General features: G+C 37.5%; 1 protein-coding gene across 1 annotated transcript in view; it reads left to right on the top strand.

The window, feature by feature from the left end:
* LOC114064851 (BRISC and BRCA1-A complex member 2) overlaps positions 1-21,912 on the top strand; it is a gene marked incomplete at its 5' end in the record, with an annotated part of 142,417 nt that overhangs the window by 83,659 nt on the left and 36,846 nt on the right. Inside the window, 3 exons of the mRNA XM_027898242.1 lie at positions 18,229-18,328; positions 20,291-20,361; positions 21,816-21,898. Coding sequence (XP_027754043.1) covers positions 18,229-18,328; positions 20,291-20,361; positions 21,816-21,898 — 254 coding nt within the window. The remainder of the gene's footprint in view (positions 1-18,228; positions 18,329-20,290; positions 20,362-21,815; positions 21,899-21,912) is intronic.

The raw sequence follows: 21,912 nt of genomic DNA, 5'->3' as shown, positions 1-21,912 counted from the left end.
ATGCAATTTTTCAGGAAACTTACCTCATAAAAGAATAATTCCATTCTTCTTGACTGCTTCTGCCTTTTTTGAGCCTTTCAGCACATAATTTCAATGTTAAGTACAAATATAACATGGTGACCGCCCCTCCCTTGCCTCTAACTTACACGATTCTAGAATAATATCAACCTTCAGATCTTTCTTTATGGTAAACTTAAAGGTTCTCTTTTTTTTTTTCCTTATGATATTCTTTTTTTTCTGAACTTGTTTGTGCTTAAAAGTACAAGTTACATTCTTTCAGAATAGGAAATTTCTGATAACTTAATGCTGGGGCACTGGCTGTATCTTAACAAGATAGCATCAGTTCCATGACCTTTTACGGTGATCAGGGATGGCAACAAGTTAGTCAGAAAGGGAAGGCTGTGAAATCTATTAATGATTGATTTTTACCTGATTTGGATATAGCAAAGAAACTGAATGGTAATTTGGAAGTGAGTTAGTTGTCTTTTAATTCCTCATCAACAGACCTTTGGTTTGATAGATTCTTCCATGCTAGTATTCTGACAAATCTTGTTGGAACTCCCAGTGAAGTAGCCAAGGGCTGACTTTGACCGTAGCTACTGAATTTATCTCGCATGCTTTGATGGACTTCCTATGGGCTTTAATCCCAAGTTCGGAGGGCTCATATGGAGATGCTTTTGTTATTGCTGTCCTATGGAATTCTGTTGCGTGGACTGTGGATTTCAATACTGAGGTGTGCTAATTTGCAAGATTTTAGGTAAGTTGGACTACCTAGTTACACTTCCTAATGCTTTTCTTCACTTCCCTTTAATAAAATCACCTCAACTATCAACATAGTTTTGCATTATAACTCTCCCAAATAACAAAAAAAGGAAAGTTGCATCAGTTATAATGTTTGTAGTTGTCTTCCCTCCCTCTCCCCCTGCCTCAAAAAAAAAAGACTAAACAGAGTTAGTTGCATCTTGTCACCCACATCTCATCTCTATACTGCAGTGGCTTGAAAACAAAGAGCACAGAAATAGAATTGGGCAGCAGCACAGGCTAATTACAAAATTTGTTTTGGTAAGGGGCAGCAGCTTTGTTTGTGATTGTTCTGGGACCTTTAATCAAAACTCCAGCATTGCCTGTAAGTGGATCCTCACTAGAGTATAAGTGGATCCCTAAATCACAACCATGTTTGGGGGGTGGGATTTGCTTGCCCTCCTCTCTCAGCATCTTGCAGCGAGCCATACCTATACACAGGGATGTCGTGTGTGTGGCAATTTGCTGGTGGTGTCTTTAGGCTAATTGTGTCCTCACTTGACTCAACCTACTCTGAGAAGTTCAAGATACCCTGTTTCCCAAAGTAAATAGTGTTTGGGGTTTGGTTGTTTTGTTCGTACTGTTTCATCCCCACAGAGGAATGAACAGAGCCATTTTGTAATCTTGATTCTCAGTTTACTTCCTTCACTCTTTTCTTAAACCCCATCACAGTAACTGCTGGTGTTTCAAGTTCTCTTTCAAGCACATGCCATCCAAATCGTGGTGGTATGTGAAATGTCATGTTAGGCAACTGCTGATATTGTCAGAGGGATTGTATGTTAAGCTGGGGTGGGGAAGCTAGTACAGTGTGTTTTGCAGAGCTGTGCATTTTTAAAATCATCGTGATCCCTGGCATATCACTTGTACTTGCAGAAGAGGGCAGGGTCCCATATCTTCAGTGCTTTTCCAGATGTTCCACCCAGCCTGAGTTCATGTCAGACAAGTCAGGTCATTGCTGCGCGGCTATTGAATATTCAAAGGAGGATCTTTATTTATTTGAATGTTTCATTCTTGTCATTAAATCTAAAAGTCTTTGAAGGTGTACCACCTTTCACTTTGCTGATCATAAAATTAAAAATCTTCACTTGGCTTTAAAATCCTCTGAGGAGGAAAAGAAAATATAACGATTTTTGAAGTTTTGCCTTTTGCCCCCATTAGCTCAGGTTACACTTACAACTATTTTCATTGCAATTTTAAACAAACACCATCATTTGAATGATTAGTATCTGTTTTAATCACATAATACTGTGACAATCCTTTTAATTTTTTTTATGTTAATAGAGAGATATGCGTTTGTGATTAAAATTCAGCACTGTAATCTGCCTTGCAGTATCATCTAAATATACCACCCCAGTAGAAAATCACATGCATGCACAAAATGATGGTGAAGTTTATAGAAACAGGGCTATCACATATGATATTTTGCCCTAAGAATTCTCAAGCCCTAAGCTCTTGGTGGCTGAGGGAATTTGATTCATGTGTATTCAGTAATCCTGAGTGAATTTTTCTTTCATGGATTTGTCCAACCTACCGTTTGCATACATAATGCAATAGAAATTTTTTATAGCTGCGCTACATCTTGCATGAAGATCTGCCTCCTTTTAGTTTTGAAACTAGCTTCTCCTCTTAGCCGGGTGTAATGCTGACCGCTGTTGTATTGAAAGATATAGCAACAAGTCAGTGCTTATTCACTCATCATAGTATGGTTCTTGGTCTGCTATCCTCATTTTCTGTTTTCCAGACTGAGTTGTCCTGCAGACAATTTTCTACTTCTTTCCTCATAATCCCGTGCTCCTTATTTTTTGTCTTTTTATTTTGTGCTGAGCTGACATTTCAGCTGAACTTTGATCATAACCCTGAGATCACCTGCATGTTCAGCTTGGTGTCCATTTTATATTTTTGATTAGGATTGTTTTTTCCATGTGCATCGCTTTGTACTCATCTGTGTTAAATCTTCTCCTGTTTCCTGTCATCCACTTCTTCTGCTTCAAAGCCCCTTCATTACTCTTCATGGTTGGAGCTTGTTTTGACTACCCTCAGTAACATACCGTCCCGAGACTGCCACTTGGCAGCTCACCTGTTTGTCAGGTCATTTATGAACATTTTAAACAACACAAGTCACTACTGAACCCTTCTGCTGACTTAACCCTGCTCTTAGAGCTCATAACTCACTAATGCTTCTTAGTGACTCTTTCAAAGAGCTGCAGAAGGTGTGGGAGACAGGACTATCCCTAACTGGGAAGGAATCACTGTGGCTTTTATGTAGTGCCTATGCACGGATATACGCTGGGAGGAGGTTCTGAAATGAGGACATTACCCATTTGCCTAAAACCTAGGGAAACCCTCACAGAAAAAAAGAATCCATTTTTTATTATGTATTTATCATCTCCGTGACCACCTCCTTTAACTTGGTTTTATCTGAGTGAAAAAAAAACTTAGTTTTGCTGTGCTTAAACCACTGGTGGTGATTCTCCAGGTACAGGTGGCTCTTGGGCTACTGTTTGTTAGTGATAGATTACCATTGAGTTTTCGCTTGTGGTGCCCATCATCAGTTCAACAGAGAGCACAGTGCTTGAGATGACCTGCATTGACTCCAGCAAGTCTTTGAGCATCAGTACAAGAAACTAAAAGAAAATTTAAAAACCAGTAAGTAGAACTACATTCAGGTGTATCCTGCGCACTCACCTAAATAGAAACAGTTTAAACTGCGGCGAGTTGTAATAGTTCAAATATGTGTGAACAGCAGCATTTCTTCTTTGTGCTGGAGGGATTTTGTCCTGCAAGAGCTGACTATCCTTGCGTAACAGGCAATTGTTTTACAGTAAATCAGTAGCAAATCAAATGCTGAGTAGCTTTCACTAGAAAATCTTGCTAAACAGAACTCCCTGAGAGCAGGTTCCTGGTTGATTTTTTTTTTTTTTTTCCGCTTCTTAATAGGAACAGAAAAATCTGCTCAGAGTTTTCTGAAAAGTCAGATGGTGGAAGAAACAAGAACAACAAGGCCATGTACCAATAGATCTTTGTTTATACAATGTTTTTAGGTAGCATTGGGGTTGGATAATAAATGAGAAGAACTGGTTTCTGGAAAAACAGGACCTTCCCTGACACATGCATTTTTCATTAGTTTTTAAAATTCTTACTGGAGGAGATGAGCAGAGTACAAAAACATTTTCTGACTTATGAAATGGTGGTAAAGCTTCCATATCCAGTGAACATAGGCAAGCTTCCATCACCTTCTGGTGTTTTGACCATTATTTTGCTTGTGTTGATTCATTCACCTTCTTTTCCCACCCACTAAGCAAGATAGTAAACTTACTGTGAAACTACCAGAAATTCCCACAGCTTTTTGTCTGATACCAACTCCCAGCTTAAAAAAACAACAACAACAAACCTATAAAGACTAACAGAGTCCTGGTCTGGAGCTCTGGGGAAAAAAATAGGTCATATCTCTAAACTTAGACTAAAATAAGTTTGTCAGATATTTTCAGTGGTATTAAGCAACTCCTGCTTTCCAGTAAAGCTGGAAGCTGGGAGAGCGAACAACCTTTGAAATTTGTTGCAATTGGAAATTGCCTCATGTTTTCCATATTTTTCTTTTGTTTCTTTTATTTCAAAATTTTTCAGTTGTGGACTGAGGTTTTCCATATGAGATAACTGCTTCAAATGAATACTGTTTTGAGGCTTCCTTAGGACTAACATATTTGTCTTACCAATTCAGATTTCCATCCCTCAGAGGCATCAATTTTTTTTTTTTCTGTGGCAGTGTCATAACTTGACATAACCTCCTCCAGCACCTCAGGTTTACAGAACTTTATATGAACTTAATCTTTTGTGCATGCACCTATGTGCACTAATGGTAAAGACAGTAGATTACTAGTTTTATATTAGGAGTTGTGGTTAAGAAGGCATTTGTAGAAGCTCTCACAATAGTGGTTTTGACAAATGATTTACCTAATGGGATGAACTTTCCTGTGCCGCTTCTTATTCAGGAAATGTCTGAGGAAAAACTGTTCCTCTCTCTGAATTGCATGTTCAGTGTGAGTTAAATCAGTTGATTTTTACTTTTTTATTTAAGCTTTCAGGTTAATCAGTGGGGTTGGTTTGAGAGGTGGGTTTTTTTGGAACTGCTGTGGTTTTCTGCATAGGCAGAGTGAGGTCTTGGCTCCATTCCCACTGGTAAGCTCTGCCAAGGACTTCAGTTCCTCCCTAGATATGTTGTGTGGTGGGAAACCAGGGTTATTTTTTAATCTGGCTTCCTAAGAAAATTAAGTTTGTTCCCAATAAAATTAGCATGATCATGTAGTCTGTACATACACGTATCTGTTATTTTTGTCCTACAAACTTTCTTGTGCCTACTGGCCAGTTTCAAAAGAATTTGGCCGGAGGGTAGAAGTCTTCAAAATACGAAGTTCCTATTGTTTCATGAATATAACTGCTAAGAAGAGGCTAAGAAGATTCTGTTACTGCCACCTGAAGGAAAGGCTGAAGCCCCTCTGTAACTGTATGCAGTGAACAGAGTCAATATGAGAGAAATAAATGATGAATATTCTATAATCCTAGGAAGTGCTTTAATCAGAATTTGTGCCTTATTAAACATCAGGTAAAAAAAACCTCTCTTCAGTCAAGATTGGTATCCTAAATGCATTCTCTGATGTCTTGCAAGGCATGAACACCATTTGAAGCTTTTCACTTGGCAAAGGCATTTTAGGACATCTTTCCTGTGTGGTTTCTCTGATGTTTAATAAAGACTGAACTCATGCTGTGCTGTGGCTTGAACACACCTCGATTAAAAAGTCAATCCAATGCACTGTATAAGTCCACTGGAAACCAGACTTTGTCACTGTGCTACTCGTGAACTTCCTTCTTACTTATCCTGTCAATAGTCCTGATTCGTGCAAATACAGATAGGTAAACATTGACGGGCAGGTATTCAGGAATAAATTAGAGATTACATCCGTGGAATATTATAGCTGATGTTACGTACTTAAAACTCATAAAGAAGTAATTCATCAACCTTTATTAGGTCATGTCCATATATTGGTATGGCATTAACATCGGTAACGTTGTGTTGTTACAGCACGTGTGAGGAAGAGGATCAAGTTACTATAGATGTGTGAACAAAAACTTTGTGATTCTTTTGGGGATTTTGGAGGGGGAAAAAACCCAAATATTGTTTTTTAAACAAAGTGGATAAGAATTTAAACCAAGGTGGATCAATAAAAGAGGATATATATCACTCCCTCATTTGCATCATGAAACAGCTGATTTTTTTTTAAACTCTGTGTCTGATTCTTAATCTGAAGTGAAATTGGGCATGTACAGTACCCTGGAATTGCATTATCAGCCTGAGCTCTTAGTGAAAGATGGAAAATCTGAAAGAGGGAGATGATTTCTCTGATATCAGTAACCCCTGCAATTTTTAAAGAAATTAAAATTTACCAGTAATTGAAGAAGCACTAACTACAGTAGTAATTATTAAATGCAAGGCCTTCAGTCAATTGGAAGAAAGAAGCCCTATGAACAGAGGCTTTATACAGAAAAGTTTAGATTTAAATTCAGAACTGTATTTTTTTGTTCTTGTAGAGTCAGCTTGTTACTTTCTTTTTTACTCCAGCTTCAGCAGACCTAAAATCTTCATAAGCTAACATGTTCATTATAATTCACTTTAAAACATCCAATGATGGCCTGTATGTTGAAGACAGGAAATAGAAGAAAAAGCAAAGAGCATATGATTTCTGAGAACTTCTGTCTTCACAACAAAATAATAACCTAAGCATGTAGAAGCTCCAAATCAGCTATTCCTGCCCCGGGGTTAGCAGGCAAACAAGAATTCTAAAATACTATTTATAGATTTAAATAATATGGAAGGTTTCATTTTTTACATTCTTTAGTCAATGCAAAAATAACTTTTGTGAGTGGCAAATCTTCACAATAAAAAAAGCTTGCAAAGTTGTCTCAATCTGCAGTCATGTGCTTCTGTGGTTACAGAGAGCATAGACAGTGTGCAACACCTTTGTGAAATGAGAAAGGGGTTTACCTGCCTGGGTAGCTGGTAACCAAGGGATTTTGTTGACACTGCGACGTTTTTAGCTGACAGACGGCAGAATTTTGGATGAACTGAAATGACTCAATAGTAAACTTCACCTTTGAAAGACGCTGAGGACCTGCTTGAGGAATTCTGGTCCTACTCAGCTGCTGAAAGTAGCTGTGAGTTCTACTTCGCCTTTGTTAGTATACAGTAGTATTCATTCCCTGGCATAAATTGTATCAAAGATTGTATATTAATGTATTTGAAGAAATCTGTAGAGACACTATGCACAAATTGTATAATGTGTTCTTAAAACACTTCCATTTTTAGGGTAAAAGGTATTTTAACAAGATGTAGTACTGCTCCAATGCTTTTATTTTTTAAGTAGTCTTCTGACCATTTTTACATATCTACATGACTCGAGAGCCTTAATATAATTTCCAAAAAGAAAAGACTAAGCTATTCTGTCTGCAGAGTCCTAATATTTCATTCTTGCAAAAAGACAGAATGTAAATTATTTAAAAGCTGACAATCTGAAAATGTCATTCTAGTTTATCAAAGCATCCAATATTTGTAAGTTCATCTACTTGCAGATACAGTTTGGGCCACCCCAGTATCCTACCAGTAAACCCCTTAAATGTTAAGTAATATTAATCAAATGCTTAAAAGGTGTTAAGATATATTAAGGTAAAGTTGGAAGTTTTGTCTTTCAGTGGCCATGTAAGTATTTGCAGATTCTAAGGGAAAAAGGGACAGCCATAAAGAAGGTTTAGAGGATGTAAGTGTGTATGTTTGACTCATGCCCAGACTGATGTCTGTATGTGCGCTCTGCATATTCATTATCTCTAAGGAAAAAACTGAATCTTTGTGGAAACCATTTTTTACTCCAGTCTTTGCCTTGCATGTGCTATAATGAAACTGCTCCAGGCATCAGTATGAACAAAATCCTGGGAACACCTGTATTCGCTTTTTGACCTACTGAGCACTGCTCTAAGTTAAAAATTACGAGATTTCTAGTTTCCTGTGTATGTGTGGGGGCCCTGCTTCACTCAAACACAACGAAGACCTGTGAGTTTATTTTCTGCCTTTTTTTGTTTTAAAAGTAGATCTGTGTCTGCCGTTTTGCAGAAGGAACCTTTTTAGCTTCTGTTGTAAGGTCAGAGTTTCAAAGTGCCAGTGTTCTGAGAATTTTTTCCACCTACTAAAGGCTGCCTTTGTGCAATGTGGTGCATAGCTCTGCATCCCTCTGTTTTAAAGAGAATGTGTTAGGATGAATTTTGAATTATTTGTGTTCATAGGAACGAAACAGGCTTACACAAATTCCTGTGGTAAAAAGTCTGAAAGGGGCTGTAGAGACCATCCGAGCAGATTGATATCACCTTGTTAAATGAGTAAGGGTTTAACATGGTTCATATTAGCTTGTCAAGCCACAGTGGCTGTGTTTACATGAAAAACTGATGTTCTCCTGCCTCGCGTCCACATGTGTATTTGGCTTACATAAAACCTGAGCTTGCTCGGCCTCCTGGAGCATTTAACAGGAGCACCAGACCAGACTTGTAGCATTCCACATCGTTTGTGAACATAAGATAAAGCTAATTTGAAGATCTGAGCAAGAATGCCCCTTAATCATGCTGCATACACATGGAAATCAGTGTCAGAAGCCAGATGTATGAAAGAAAAACATTTTCCTCCTCTAACTTTCTGTCTCCCTCAGGCATTCTTATCAATGACCCAAATGCTCAACTTCATATCCAGAAGTTTTCCAGCATGTTGCTCTCATTTAATTTCTGAATTTTTTTCTACAAGTTTTCTTACCCTTTCAGTATGTATTTCTTGTTCTTCACGTAAACTAATTAAATGTGATGCTGATGATGCAGAGGACAGGATGTTTCACACAAAATGTTTCTCCAGATAGAGGAGATTCACAATTGAGGATTACTGTCTGGCCTAAGGAGAAAGGAAAAAAATTTATTATGTGGGAGAAGTCTATAACACAGCGCTATTTTAGCACAGAGGCAAAAAATAGCATGCTTACCAAAATGACTATGTCACTGGAAGTGTTAGGCATTAAGCAATATCAGGAAAAGATTAACAATAAGAGATAATTACTGTAATTTGACAAGTAGATTAGGGAACATAAATAAAATAAGGAACAATATGAGCAAGTGCAATCACAAAACATAAAAGGCTGCAAGTTATAGGAAATGACTGTTGTTCTTCAGAAAAAGGCAAGAACAGTAGGCAAGGAAGGCAATAGAGTCATGAGGGTTTTTGAGACTCATTTTCCTGCTTTGTGATAAAGACAGTGCTGGTTAGCTGGGTTTAATACAAGGACTGGAAAATTACCTGCCATGTGAACAGTCATAATATAGTAGGCTGGATGTTGTTGAGTGCATGTTGGAAGAGTGATAAGAGATTACAGGTATATAGGGCCTATGTTTGTAAACATAACTGATACCATCTTAGAGCAGTTATGTTATCCACTTCGTTGATGGATAATATATTTACATGGATTTGTGAAAATATTCTGTTCAATAAAATTGTTTGGGAGATCATCACTAAAGCAGAGTGGATTATAAAAGAGCAGATCAGTATCTTAAATACTGTCAAGCACTGTGTAATGTATCACCCAGGCTTCAGTGCAGAGAGGGTTTACCAGTGATCCTCACAATAATAAATCCTGGATTGTTCCATTAATTCATTGAGTGCTACTGTTTCGGAGGAGAATACTGCTCACAGCATAACTGCACTTCAGTCTTCTTTTTGTTTTTTATGCAAAAGTTTATAACTCCTCCTTCCTGTCTTCATGCTAAGCCATTTTTAGTTCCTTTGAGACAGGTCTTTGAGTCATTACGTTTTTCCTTTGAAGCAAAAGAGCCAATGCCCAGTATTATTTGAGTTGCTAATTAGAAGGCCGTCAATATATTCACAGTTAAGGTGGATATAAATATATCTGCTAAACAAATGATGCCATTAAAAGTACCTTTCTGAACAATAGGAATATGAAAAGTAAATTTTAGATAACTGAGTCAACTTTCCTCCTTCGCAGTATGTGTGAAGAAGAAATGGGGATAGTGCTTAATTTTACATAAATTCTTCATTTTATGTTGGCATCTCAAATGGGTGCAAGATAGAAAAGTTTTGCAATTCAGTTACAGTGTACTTTTTCTCTGGTCAAAATCTTGTTTTGCCTCAGTTTTGACAATTCTCCAGCTGCTTTCATATTTCTTTTCTTCCTGAGATCCATACAGAAGAAAATTGAAGTATGTTGGGCTACATGGTCTTTCTCTTGGCATCTTAATTAATTTCTTTAATCTTCACTTACAGGTTTTTGAACTTCTCTTGAAATAAAAACAAAAGAGGACTGCACAGTGCTCTCTTTATTAACTTATCTGCCCCTGCTGCTTATCTTATCTGCTTTTTCTGTTCAGTGATATTTGCTGCTGCTCTATTTGTCTGGGTTTCTTTCCTACAACTTTTCCTGGTTGTTTAAGGGGGTTTATTCACTGTTGTTTCCTTATTGCATTGAATTCTCTGTAAAAATCTTCTTTGACTTGCTTCTCACTCAGGTTTCTCTTAATTTGCTGCCAAGATTCTTTAAGAAACAAGCAAAATGCTTTGGAAATATGTATTTCTCCATTGTAAGTGTTCAAGGTTGAATTCTCCTTGCTGCAATGCCTGCTCTTCCTAACCCTCTCACTCAATTCCTCTCTCTGCATTGTAGTGTGAAATACTGGACAGTGAAAGTCCTTCAGGACAGAATCCATGCCCTTCTCTTTAAACTGTGAGGCATCTAGCAACTGATTCAGGTCTTCTTATATCTGTTTCGCTTAAATATTGTTAGTAGTTAGAATTAATATTAGTAAGTGGTACCTTTGGCAGGCGGGACACACCAAAGCTACTTTTCTGATATCATTAGAAATGTCTCTAAATTCAGTTCTTCTGTCATTTGTTACGGATTCTCATTATTCTTTGCCCCAGTTAACTGAGTATAGCACATTTGCAGTATACCTTGCTACTGGTGTTTTTTGCAGAACTAAGGGGGGCATCGTTTGATAAGTTACAACACAAAAGCATCATTTGTCAGAATTTTTAAGCCATATGAGTCAATCACACTTATAGCCTGTGGACCTTTTCATATTTTTATTTTAATCTGTTTGTAGTGTATTATGAAAAATAATTCCATATTAGTACTTTGAATCAGTTTGAAATATATTCCTTTTCACTTTCATTTTATGTTGTCAGAATAAATAAGTGACCAAAATTTCTGTGGAGTGATACTGTTGACACGAGTTAGGTTAACCTGTATTTTAAGCTGCCTGTACACGTTGAAGCCTCACTGCTAATTCGTGTTGCACTAGCTTGGACTTTTCCTCAAGTTTGTACCTTGAGGCTGTCTGCTGTAAACTCCAGAGCAGTTTATAAAAGTGGGCCCCCTCATCCAGAAGAGAAAGCAACATGATGTAGGCAGAGAGCTCTTACCTTGTGGTGCTGCTGTGTAACATCAGTGTCTCATTAGCTGGGTAATAAATGTTATCCTCTCGTGGTTTTGTTTTCATTCTCTTCAGAGAATGCAAGGTCTAAGGATGGTGGAGGGTTCTCTTTTCCAGCACTGGCAGGCCAGGTTTTCACTCACTCAACGTGTCAGTAGAAATCTATCAGTCCTCTTCATGCAGAACCTTTCTGCATGTAAAGACTCATCCTGATTTATCCAATACAGAGGAAATTTTCAGACTTTTGTGCTATCAAGTAGCAGTAAGAAAGACTCTATACTGCAAAAGTATCTGTTCTTTCTCCCTCTAGTTCTGAGTACTGTCAGGGAAGGGATGAAAAGAAACATTCTAATTTAATTATAGGTCTAACGATCTATTAATCTCATGCTTCTTGGGTTTTTTTCTTCAAGGAGGAGTAGAATCCTGGGGACAGAGCTCCTATCCCCACACATCTTTCAATATTGAATCACTGTAGCTATGTAGCATGTAAATCTGATAGATCAAAGTCTGCTAGAACCTAGAATCTGTACAATTAATGTAAATATTTCCTTAGTATAACAACTTCATTTAAAATAGGCAATACATGACAGACAGCTGCTTCTTTCTTATAATTTTACCTGCAGCAGAATATAGAAGTTGGGATAACCCAAAGTATTTATTAGCACTTACAGATTACTTCATTCCACAGCTTTTATATTATTCTGTGAATGTTATTAAACTTTATTGTACTTCAGTATAAGCATCTGGACATTATAGATGGGCAAGCAGAGAAGCAGACTGGTTGCAATAACATGCTTCAATAAAGCTCTGTAAGTCTGACTTGCAGTTTTCTGCACATTCTATGAAACTAAAATATGTTCTGGTTTTACTATTTGCCCTTTAAAGTGATTATTTCATATTTTTTCCAGTCACTAGTCAGGAGGAGCTCAGAGGTGTTTACTCTGAACCTCTAGTAGGTCAAGGAAAAAAGATGGTATTATCATTTCAGCTTTAATGGCCAGATGCTTAGTGTAAGTTTGACCGGGATTCTTTCTCAAAATAAGTAGATTTGGCATACTTTTCTCTCTAGGGCTATTTGTGATTGTTTTGGGTTTTTTCCCGTGTGTTCAACAATGTAGATACTCAGATTGTGTTGTATGTTAGCTGAAAACATACATTTCTTTTTCGCCAGTGTTGAAGTAGAAGTAATTCTAAGTAAAAATTGTTTCTTTAAAATTAGAATGGAAACTTTTTAATGACACACTTTTCTTTTTTGATAGATTTGACTGGACAAGCAGTATGTTAATTATGCTTGGTTTAAATGAAGTATTATAAAAAAGGGAAGAAAATACTGTCACAAACCTAGACTGACTGATTTTTCAGTACAAGAGTAATGTTCTCTTTTTTACTGTTAAGCTTTGTATTGCTGATCGAAGCAGTATCCCAAGGCTTCTGCCAAGCACTGCGTTGTCTGTGTGATAGGAGGGATTTGGTTACAGTCAAGCAAGTCTGAAAAATGGTAAACTGACAGCAAATCTGGGATCATGGTTGGTAAGGCAGCTTTTGTGGTCCCGTGCTTTTATTTGATGTGGTTCCTTGTGTCTCCTGTGCCAAATGGTGTAATGTAGTAAAGTGATGAAACTGCAAAAGAAAAAAAAGTCAAGTATTTACTTCAGCAACAAGGGAGAAAGAGAACGGGAAAAGAGATCAAAGCCCTTAACATGCCTCTCAAAATAAGAAAACAGAAGCAGAAAGAAGGGAATTTCTTTCCACATGCTTGGGGCTGTTCTTGCCCATAGCCATCATAAGTAATAAACTCTTCAAAATGCTTGTGTAGCTTTGCAGTGTGCTTTAGTTTCAAAATACACCAAGTATTACAGAGAGTTAAAAAGTGTGTATCTTGGTTAAAGAAAGGGCTATAATCTATAAAGTCTGAAGTCTACTTTCCATCAATAGTGCATAAATTTGAACATGTTTTAACAATGACCACACAAGAGGAAAGCTCTTATTTACTTTAAATTGGTGTAAAATGTCTTCCCATGAAGAGGCAAAGTTTTTATTTGTTTGCATTTTCAAAGCTAGGCAAATCTTCAACTGTATCGTTCCCGATCATTGACATTGTCATTTCCCTATTTTATATGTGTTTTGCAGAAAGAATTTATTGGATTAGAACTTGATTGTTGAGTGCAATCAATATTATGTACCACTTTTTTTTGGTATAAAGCTCTGTAATGCTATGTTCATGCTGTGCTCAGTGTTGTACCTCCTTGCCCAAATACACATTTTTCACTCTTACTTCCTTGGAGAAAAAAATAACTACTGTTGGGTGAGGTACCTCCTTTTAGCAACATGAAACTTTTCTGTAAATGTTCTTTTCTTTGTGATACTTATTTCACAGAAAAACATACACAATTTTTAGAGGTGAGGAAAGGGAACAGGTGGGGATGAAGTGCAAAACACAGACTGTATTATGTGTGCAGAGGTCCTTAACCTGTGTTAGCACATAACTTTATAAACCGATGCAGATAGTCTGAAATAATACTGATTTTTCAAACTCAGCTCAAAAGTTTCCCAACAATCCAGAGACATCTGCGTTTTTTCTGCTCACAGAAAGGGGGAAGCCAAATGAATTGCAGGGAAGAGGTGGTGTGAATGAAATTAGTTTAGGGGAATTAGGCAAGCCCAAGTTAGTATGAGGAGAGTTGTAGGGAAGGGGATAGGGATGGAAGTAAGAGCATCTCTCTAGATGCTTGTAAGTCTGCCTTGCCAAAGCACCCTGTCATCTGAGCTTGAGACTTGGAAACACCCTTTTTCTCTAATGAAGAGATGGTTTTTAGGAAGGGGAAATAACTGGTTTACACATAAATACTCAAGAACAAAAGCAGTCACTTCTGTAAACCTGTGAATTAATGCTATGCCTTTTTTTTAAAAGGATCATTTCTTGGGAGGCACTTTAATGTAATTATAAGCTATCAAGAAATGGGAAAGAATTTTGTATTTGTATGTGGGCCTGAGTAAATAGATCCATTGAGAGACAGACAGAGCAAGTCACTTGGAATGCACTAGTCAACAGCAGAAATGTAAACATACTCCAGCTACGCTCTCTGCACTTGTATTTCAACATGCTGCAGAACAAAACTTCTATTAATGCAGGCTGACTGCTGTACTTGTTGGATTCAGTAGTGAGTCTCTCATGAAATCCAGTTAATTCACAGATCGTGGATCAGAACCACATTGTGTCTGCCACTCTGAAAACCCCAGGAGGACAAAAGCTTGTTGCAGAGGAGCCTCTGCTCTGTCTTAAAATGAGGTGCATGAAGTTGGATTGCAGAGCTAAGTAGGTTTGGAGCAAGCCAATAAAATGCTGAGGCCAGCAGATCTTTGTGTTCCAGTGTGTTTATACAACCTTATCTCATAGACAGGTAAATCTACCATGTATTAATCTTCATCTGGTACTAGTCCTAATGAAATAGCATCCACTAAGACTGTTGCTTTCTGAATTGTGATGATTATAGAAAGCCACTCTCAGACTGTTAGAACCTTAGCCTTTAAAAACTAGCTGGTTACTGGAAAAAACTGTATGAAACTCAAGCACAATTCAGTTGGTTGTATTGAAACTAGTCTTACTCTGACTGTAGAGGAGCAATATTAATTGTCTGTATTTATAAACAAAAGAACTCCCTTATCATATCTCTTGATGGTTTTTGTTTAATTTTTTTTTGTTATCTTGACAAAAGGAATGTGGGGGGGAGAGGAGGGGGTGTTGTTAGGGGTGTTTACCGGTGATACCAAGAAGGAAAAGCTTCATTGCAAACAGAGGGGTGTAAGATCTGTGTTCCAAGAGGCCCAACTATCTAGAAAGCAGGTCTGACGTGCAGCAATTTTTAGCTTGTGCTGGTGAAATATCTTGGCAAATGGAATGTCCTTGATTATAAAAGTCTTCTTCACTTTTTCGTTTGGTTGGACTGTGAGGCACCTCAAAAAGTAGCATTAGATACTGAGCTGCATGCTGAAATTCCCTTGCCTAATTATCTCCATTTTACATGTTTACTTGCACCATTTACAGGTCCTTCTTTGATATTGTGTAAATCACTTTTTTCTTCAGCTGCACGTTTATTATAAGTCAAATGAATTATTTCAGCCTCTTGCCCAGTCACTTGATTGGGAGCTATTGGCGTGACAGCGACATCATAGTACAGCACAGTAAAATCAAACTCTGAGTACTAATGTCCTTACGTGTTTAAAAATAAAAGGTAAATATCAGTTAAATAAGACAGATGAACCTTAATTGCTAAATGTTTATAGAAGGTTTTGAGAGGGTCAGAGGCAAGGTCCTGTGCATGTGCAGTATTTTATTAAAATATTTAATAAGCAGATTCTCTGACCCAATAGAGGGAAGATGCCTGTCCACTCTTAATTGTCCCTACCTGTAATTATTTCTATAGAACATAAATTACATATTGTACAGCTTTATTCTGTTTTCAGAGGATAATTACACTAGAAATTCCAGCCTTCTTTCTGTGGAGGGATCTTTTTCTCAGAAGCCACGCCTTGTAGCAGTCTGTTTTTCATTTGAGAAGGGCTGAATTTCCATTTAGGTCCACAAGTTTTTATGGGTTGGCACCTTTCATCCTATACCTGGATGGATACAGGTAAAATGAGAAGCCCATGTAAGTCATAATAATTCAGTCTGGAAGCTGATGATATGGGAGTAGAAGCTTTTTTTTTGCGTATGTAATCTGTTAGAGATTACTCCTCATTTCATACCTGCTACTGTAACAGAGAGAAGCCTGTAATTCCTGTTGTAGTCATCTGAGCATCTCCAGTGGTATCCCTACGCTGAGAGGGAACTTGGACTTGGTGTCAAATGAGGCAAGGCAGGATGCAAAACGGACTCTACTAGTTGCTCTGTCCATGAAATTGGAAGCTTTTATGGATATATTTACATGAGCATTTAAGGAGTTTAATAAACAGAAAGGCAGGGTCTCAAAGTAAGGTTCACAACCCACTTTTGACATACTAGGAGGGACAAGTAGCAAAACATTCTCCAACATTAGAGACTGATGGACCCCATATATTTTCAATTTCCTAAGAGCAAACTACTGTTTGAGAAATGTTCCAGCTTTCTGATCGTCACACTCCACTCTTTTTAAACATCTGCAATTTGCAAAATTATGTTCCCATCTGAGTAATTTTAGTAAGAGGGTAGCAACAAGGAAACTGAATTCAGTTTAAAAAAAAAAAATCCCATTCAAGTCTTACTTCTGCTGGAAAAGTTTGTTTGTTTTTTTATGTAGCTGTGGTGTACTCAAAGCTTTTTTTTTTTCATCATTGCATATGCAAAATCCAGACCTGCAGAACTGTTCCATGTGGTGAACAGTCTGCTAAACCCAGACTGTTTTGCCTGAGTAGCAGATTTCCATATACCTCATTATGAGTTTGGGATTTTTTTGATTTATGTAGACTCTGTTCCTTCAAAGAGATGTATGACTGTAGACCTTTATACCTACTAATGTGATTTCTTATCAAGTACTGAGGAAAATACCAGGGCAGGTCCAGTTGGAGAACATGAGCATTTTTTTGCAGAGAACTTTCTTTCTAACCAATTTAATTTGTCAGGGAAACAACATGTAAACAGGAGGCCACAAAGTTAGTTAGCTTTTGAAGTTTTTAATGGTGGCCAGTGAGTTTTTGGATGGTTAGTGAATGATGTAATCCACAGTGTGTAATGCAAATTCATATCCTTTTAGATTGGTAAGGGACTATAAGAAAGATTTAGGTCAGTACTGCTAAAAGAAAGTAGCATGGACTTTACCTCATTGTTGCCTTATACAGCCTGATTTTAATAAGTGTTAGATCTTTCCACACCAAAGAAGCAATTATCCTCAGTAATAGCAGGTGTGCTTGAGTCTTCCATCCTGTGATAAAGGCAAATGATTAGGGTACCTAAATACTTCTCTGAAGTTACCTTATTTCTGTGGATTCCTACCACTCAGATTTCCAGTCTGTGCATGGACAGAGTTAATATCCTTGTTTTTATTATTTCCTTCTGGGAATGAACAAAATCATAGAATCAGGGAATATAATTATGAAACAATGTAGAGTGGAGAGAGCATCTGAAGGTTATCTGGCCAAGCCACTCCTCAGAGCGGGGCCAGCTTAGATCAGTGTGCTCATGGCAGTCGTTCAGCTGAGCTTTGAGGACCACTGAGCACCACTTTGGAGGAGCCGCTGGCTCCATAATCCCTATAATTTTTCGTTAGATAATTGAAGGCATCAATATGCCTTCAATAACAATGCGCCTTAAACTCTCCTCCTCAACAGCCCCACCTCCCCAGTGTTCTCTGAAGACTGAACAAACCCATTTCTTTCAGCATCCCCCTTTACGTCATCGTGTACCTAATAATCTTTCTGATCCACTGCCCTCTTAATCTAGCAGGTTCACATCTGTGTTGTACTGGGAGGTCCAAAACTGGAGTAGATGATGTCTTCAGTGTTTGCATCTGGCCATCTCTTACTTCCCAGTCAGAATTATTTTGATTATGCGTAGCTGTTTTGACTGAACGTGGCTTTTGGAATAATTGAAGACTTCAAGTCTCACACAACTAACAAGATACCTGAACTATAGTACTCCACATCTTACTGATGAGGCCTAAGGAACAGAACTGTTCACAATGAATAAGCTGTTTCCTGAAAGAATGCTTTGCATTAGATGCTACTCTTAAATGGTTTATTTACAGTGGGTCATGTTATAACCCGTTTTTGTAGATGATATCACTCAATATTTCTTATTATCACCACAGCATAAAATACACTTCCTCATGGCCCACTGACTTTAAGCATAGGGAAAGAGGACTGTGTAGAAATCATTTTCAAATTCCAGGGACTGTATGTATAATGTACTGTTAAATTAACTTCTATTTCTAGTGCGCTTGGAGGATCATCCGCCCTTCACATCCCAGCCTTTCCTGGTGGAGGTTGTCTTATTGACTATGTACCCCAAGTATGCCAGCTACTTACAAACAAGGTAAGTTAGTAAAGACAACTCAGTATTCCTTTCCCTTATGCTCTGTACTGCATTTCCATAGACATCGTTATCCTTCTGCCAGCTCATCCAGGCGAGGCATACTTAACCTGAACTACACAGGGTGTATCTTTTTTGTAAGAGCTGAGCAGCTAGGCAGGACATTGAATATAATGACTCTTTTAGGTAAACAAGTGAGGTTGGGGTCAGATCCTGGAGCGGTTTTTTTCTTCATGTGACGTGTTCCAATTTAGGATAAAATGTTATTGTATAACACTGCATTGTAGCATATTATTTTGTTAGTAAATACAAATGTGTGGTTTGCATATTATTTTTCCAGTTGGGAGTTCTCATACCATAGTCGTCACTGTAAGTTTTGAATACTTTCAGTGATTTTTCTTCTCAGATGTTTCATTCAAATGAACTGAATCAGCAGTCTGTTTGGATGTTTATACAGTAATAGCTACTTAGGATTGCTGAAAAGGTTGTGTTCCTGTTAGCTTACTGTTCAAACAAAAAAGAACAATTACAGTATTTTGAAAGTTTCTCCATTATTTGAGTGTACTTTTCAAAAGAAAACTTAAGAGTCAATATCTAGAAATGTACCTATTACAGACTTCACATTTGTTTATTATTTTTACTTTCAATTATCTAAATGAAGAAAATAATTTTATCTTTTAGAAAAAGTTCTTCAAAATGTGTTTCCATAATTATATTGGCATCTATCCTTAGAGTTGTTTTTGTTGTGGTTTTCTGTTAAAATTACTTTCTGTTTTTAAAATCTGCAAGCATACAGGACTGTTTTTATCCTTTCTTAAACAAAGTCACTTGAGCAAACTTATCGTATGTTTTCCTTTTCCCAAAATAACATTTCAGATCCCTACACAAAGCCTTCAAAATAATTGTAGTTTTTTATAAAATGAATATTTTTCAATGTATAAATAGAATTCAACTTTAAGGTATACAAGATAGCTCCCAGCAATGAATGTATCAAGGCTTTTTCAGTAATTTTAAGAAAGCATTTGCCAGCCAAGAAATTCTAGTATTGCCATAGCCAAGAAAATACTCTTCCTGTTCCTTTCAGCGAAAGGGAAAAAATGGTTTCTAAAATGCTGCTTTTCTTTCTGGGAAGCAAAGGAATTTACGTAGGGTATCACATATGGAACTCCACCATAAGTACTTCAAGTCGCCAGTTGTAAAGCAGATGCTCTTGCAGCCTCACAACACATGCATTGTTTCTGTTACAGGTCAAGCCCTGTTCACACTGTTCTCCTAAGTAATGCCATTCAAATCAATAAGAAAACATACATGGTGCAAGGAGAATTTTGCCTTAAGTCTTCCAAATTTAGCGTTGTTGGATTTTGTCTGTGCCAGGATGGAAGTCTTTCAAAACCCAGAATGCCTCAGAAGTTGATGCTCGCAGTTGAGTAGGTGGATCCCTGAGTCAGCATGAAACCGGTGACAGAGCTTAGTGTTCAGAAGATTTTGTTGGAGGTGCAGTCTTCAGAAAGCACCCAACGTCGACTGTGAAAGATACTTATTTTTGTCTTTTCTTTTATAACCGGAATGTTATTTCAACACTTAAACTACTGTCGGTTCAGGTAGCTGTGATTTGTCTATCACAGCTTTCTACTCAAACTTCAGTAAGGCAAGGCTGAGCATTTCTTTCCTTCGCTCTTTATCTTGTGCAGTTAAACAGCGCTTCAATCTACTGTGACAAACTTAAGTTTCACTCAAAAGTGAGTGAAGAGATTTCTCTGCAAGATGTTCTGTGTGCAAGATCCAGGGCTTGTTTTAAAGGCATTTTAGGATTCTTTGGGGACATCACACAAGCTAAATGTAGGATTCAGAACTACTACCATGTCAAACATAAATCTTCCTTAACAAGAGCTATATGACAAACTGGGATTTGGCTTTTTTTATCTTTTTATAGCTCTGGATTTGTTTTCTTCTTTCTTTTTTCAGGTACAGTATGTTATTCAGGGATACCATAAGAGAAGAGAGTACATTGCAGCTTTCCTGAGTCACTTTGGAACGTAAGTTTTCTTGCGCAGCATTATTTTCTGTAGCACTGGGGGAAAGTATTTTTCTACACGTGGTTTGTGGCTGTGTGACTGCTGTCCACTGGATAAGATGAAATCTAGTCATTTTTCACAGAATGATGTGTATAGGTTGTCTCTCTGTAGCAGTACTGTAATGAAGGTCAGCGTTACTTCGCTTCTGTGCCAGTTGCCCATCTGATTTTAGCAGAAAACAGCTGATGACGGGAAAAGGCCAGTAGGGATTCTCTCCTTGTTCAGAAATGTGCTCATTTCTGAATAAATGACTTGAGGGGTCTTATCGTAACTGAGGTGGGAGAATGGGGAATCAGGTGTAATCCTTGAAGGAGCCAGAAACCACTGCTTGGCATAAAAATGGGACTTTGAGACCAACTGCTCCCACCACCAAGCAATATTTTGTCTCTCAAGAGAAGAGGCTGTTGGGTCATGTTAGATTCCTGCAGATCAGGCAGTGGCCATGGCCAGGCATGATGACACATGACCTTCACAAATCAATTAACCAGGGCTACCCTGGCTCAACACTTCGGTTTCCCACCTCAATTCTGACTAGAGAGAAAGTCCAAGTCTTTACCTGCTTGTGATGAGTGGTTTCTGCTTCCGAGGAGTGATGCCAAATGACACAGATATTCAGAAGCCCTTCAGATCTCGTGTCTCTCAAGTGAGCTTAGGAAAACAAGTGGCTTCTAGCATGGGCCCAGATTTAATACAACAGTAAGTAGATAACAATAACTTGAACTGGATATACGAGTGGACAGTCAATGCAAGCTCAGTCTTTGTCAGGACAAGGTATTTCCTTTTCTTCTGAGAAAACTACCATATAGAAATGGCCAGGTGTGCCTATGATTTTATTACATCTACAATGTGGTTCGTGAGTACTGATACTGCTTGAGTTTTTTAGAGAATATCAATAATTGAAACTTCTAATCCATCTATTGAACAAGTCTTCTATATTGAATTTTTTGTATGCTCTTGTGTTTTGTTTTTATATATGCACTTTTCAGTTTTCAAATTTAAATTCTACTCAGCCTGTATATTTTCAGTTTTACCCTCTCACTTACTAGAGAGTTCATAAATTATCTTAATCTGAGTAAGATACAGGGAATTTGTGTGTCCACAGTTTTGCCAGTTTAGGACTGCAGATATGTTAGCTGATTTCCTTTCATTCTAAAGTGTGTTTATGTAAACTGAACATGGACTTTCTTTGGGTATGAAACTCCAATAACACAGCATAATTAAGAAGATTATTAAGATTAAATGTTTAATTTGCATTAGCTAGACAATTGTAATTGTTAATAAATTAAGCAAATACTGGAAATTTCTGAGCAAACAAACAAAAATAACAATTCCTGTAATATAAAATTTACATATTAATCATTCAGTATTAGAAGGTAAAAAATATATTAATTTTTTTGTTGTTTTTCTGTTGACAGCGGTGTGGTGGAATATGATGCAGAAGGCTTCACAAAGCTCACTCTGTTGCTGATGTGGAAAGATTTTTGCTTCCTTGTTCATAGTGAGTAACACTTC

Source organism: Empidonax traillii, unplaced genomic scaffold (genome assembly GCF_003031625.1).
Source record: "Empidonax traillii isolate 1590-97213 ecotype Southwest subspecies unplaced genomic scaffold, ASM303162v1 scaffold586:size682069, whole genome shotgun sequence".
Taxonomy (NCBI): domain Eukaryota; kingdom Metazoa; phylum Chordata; class Aves; order Passeriformes; family Tyrannidae; genus Empidonax; species Empidonax traillii.
Note: the sequence above shows the minus strand (reverse complement) of the source record. Positions and strands in the feature narration are given on the sequence as shown.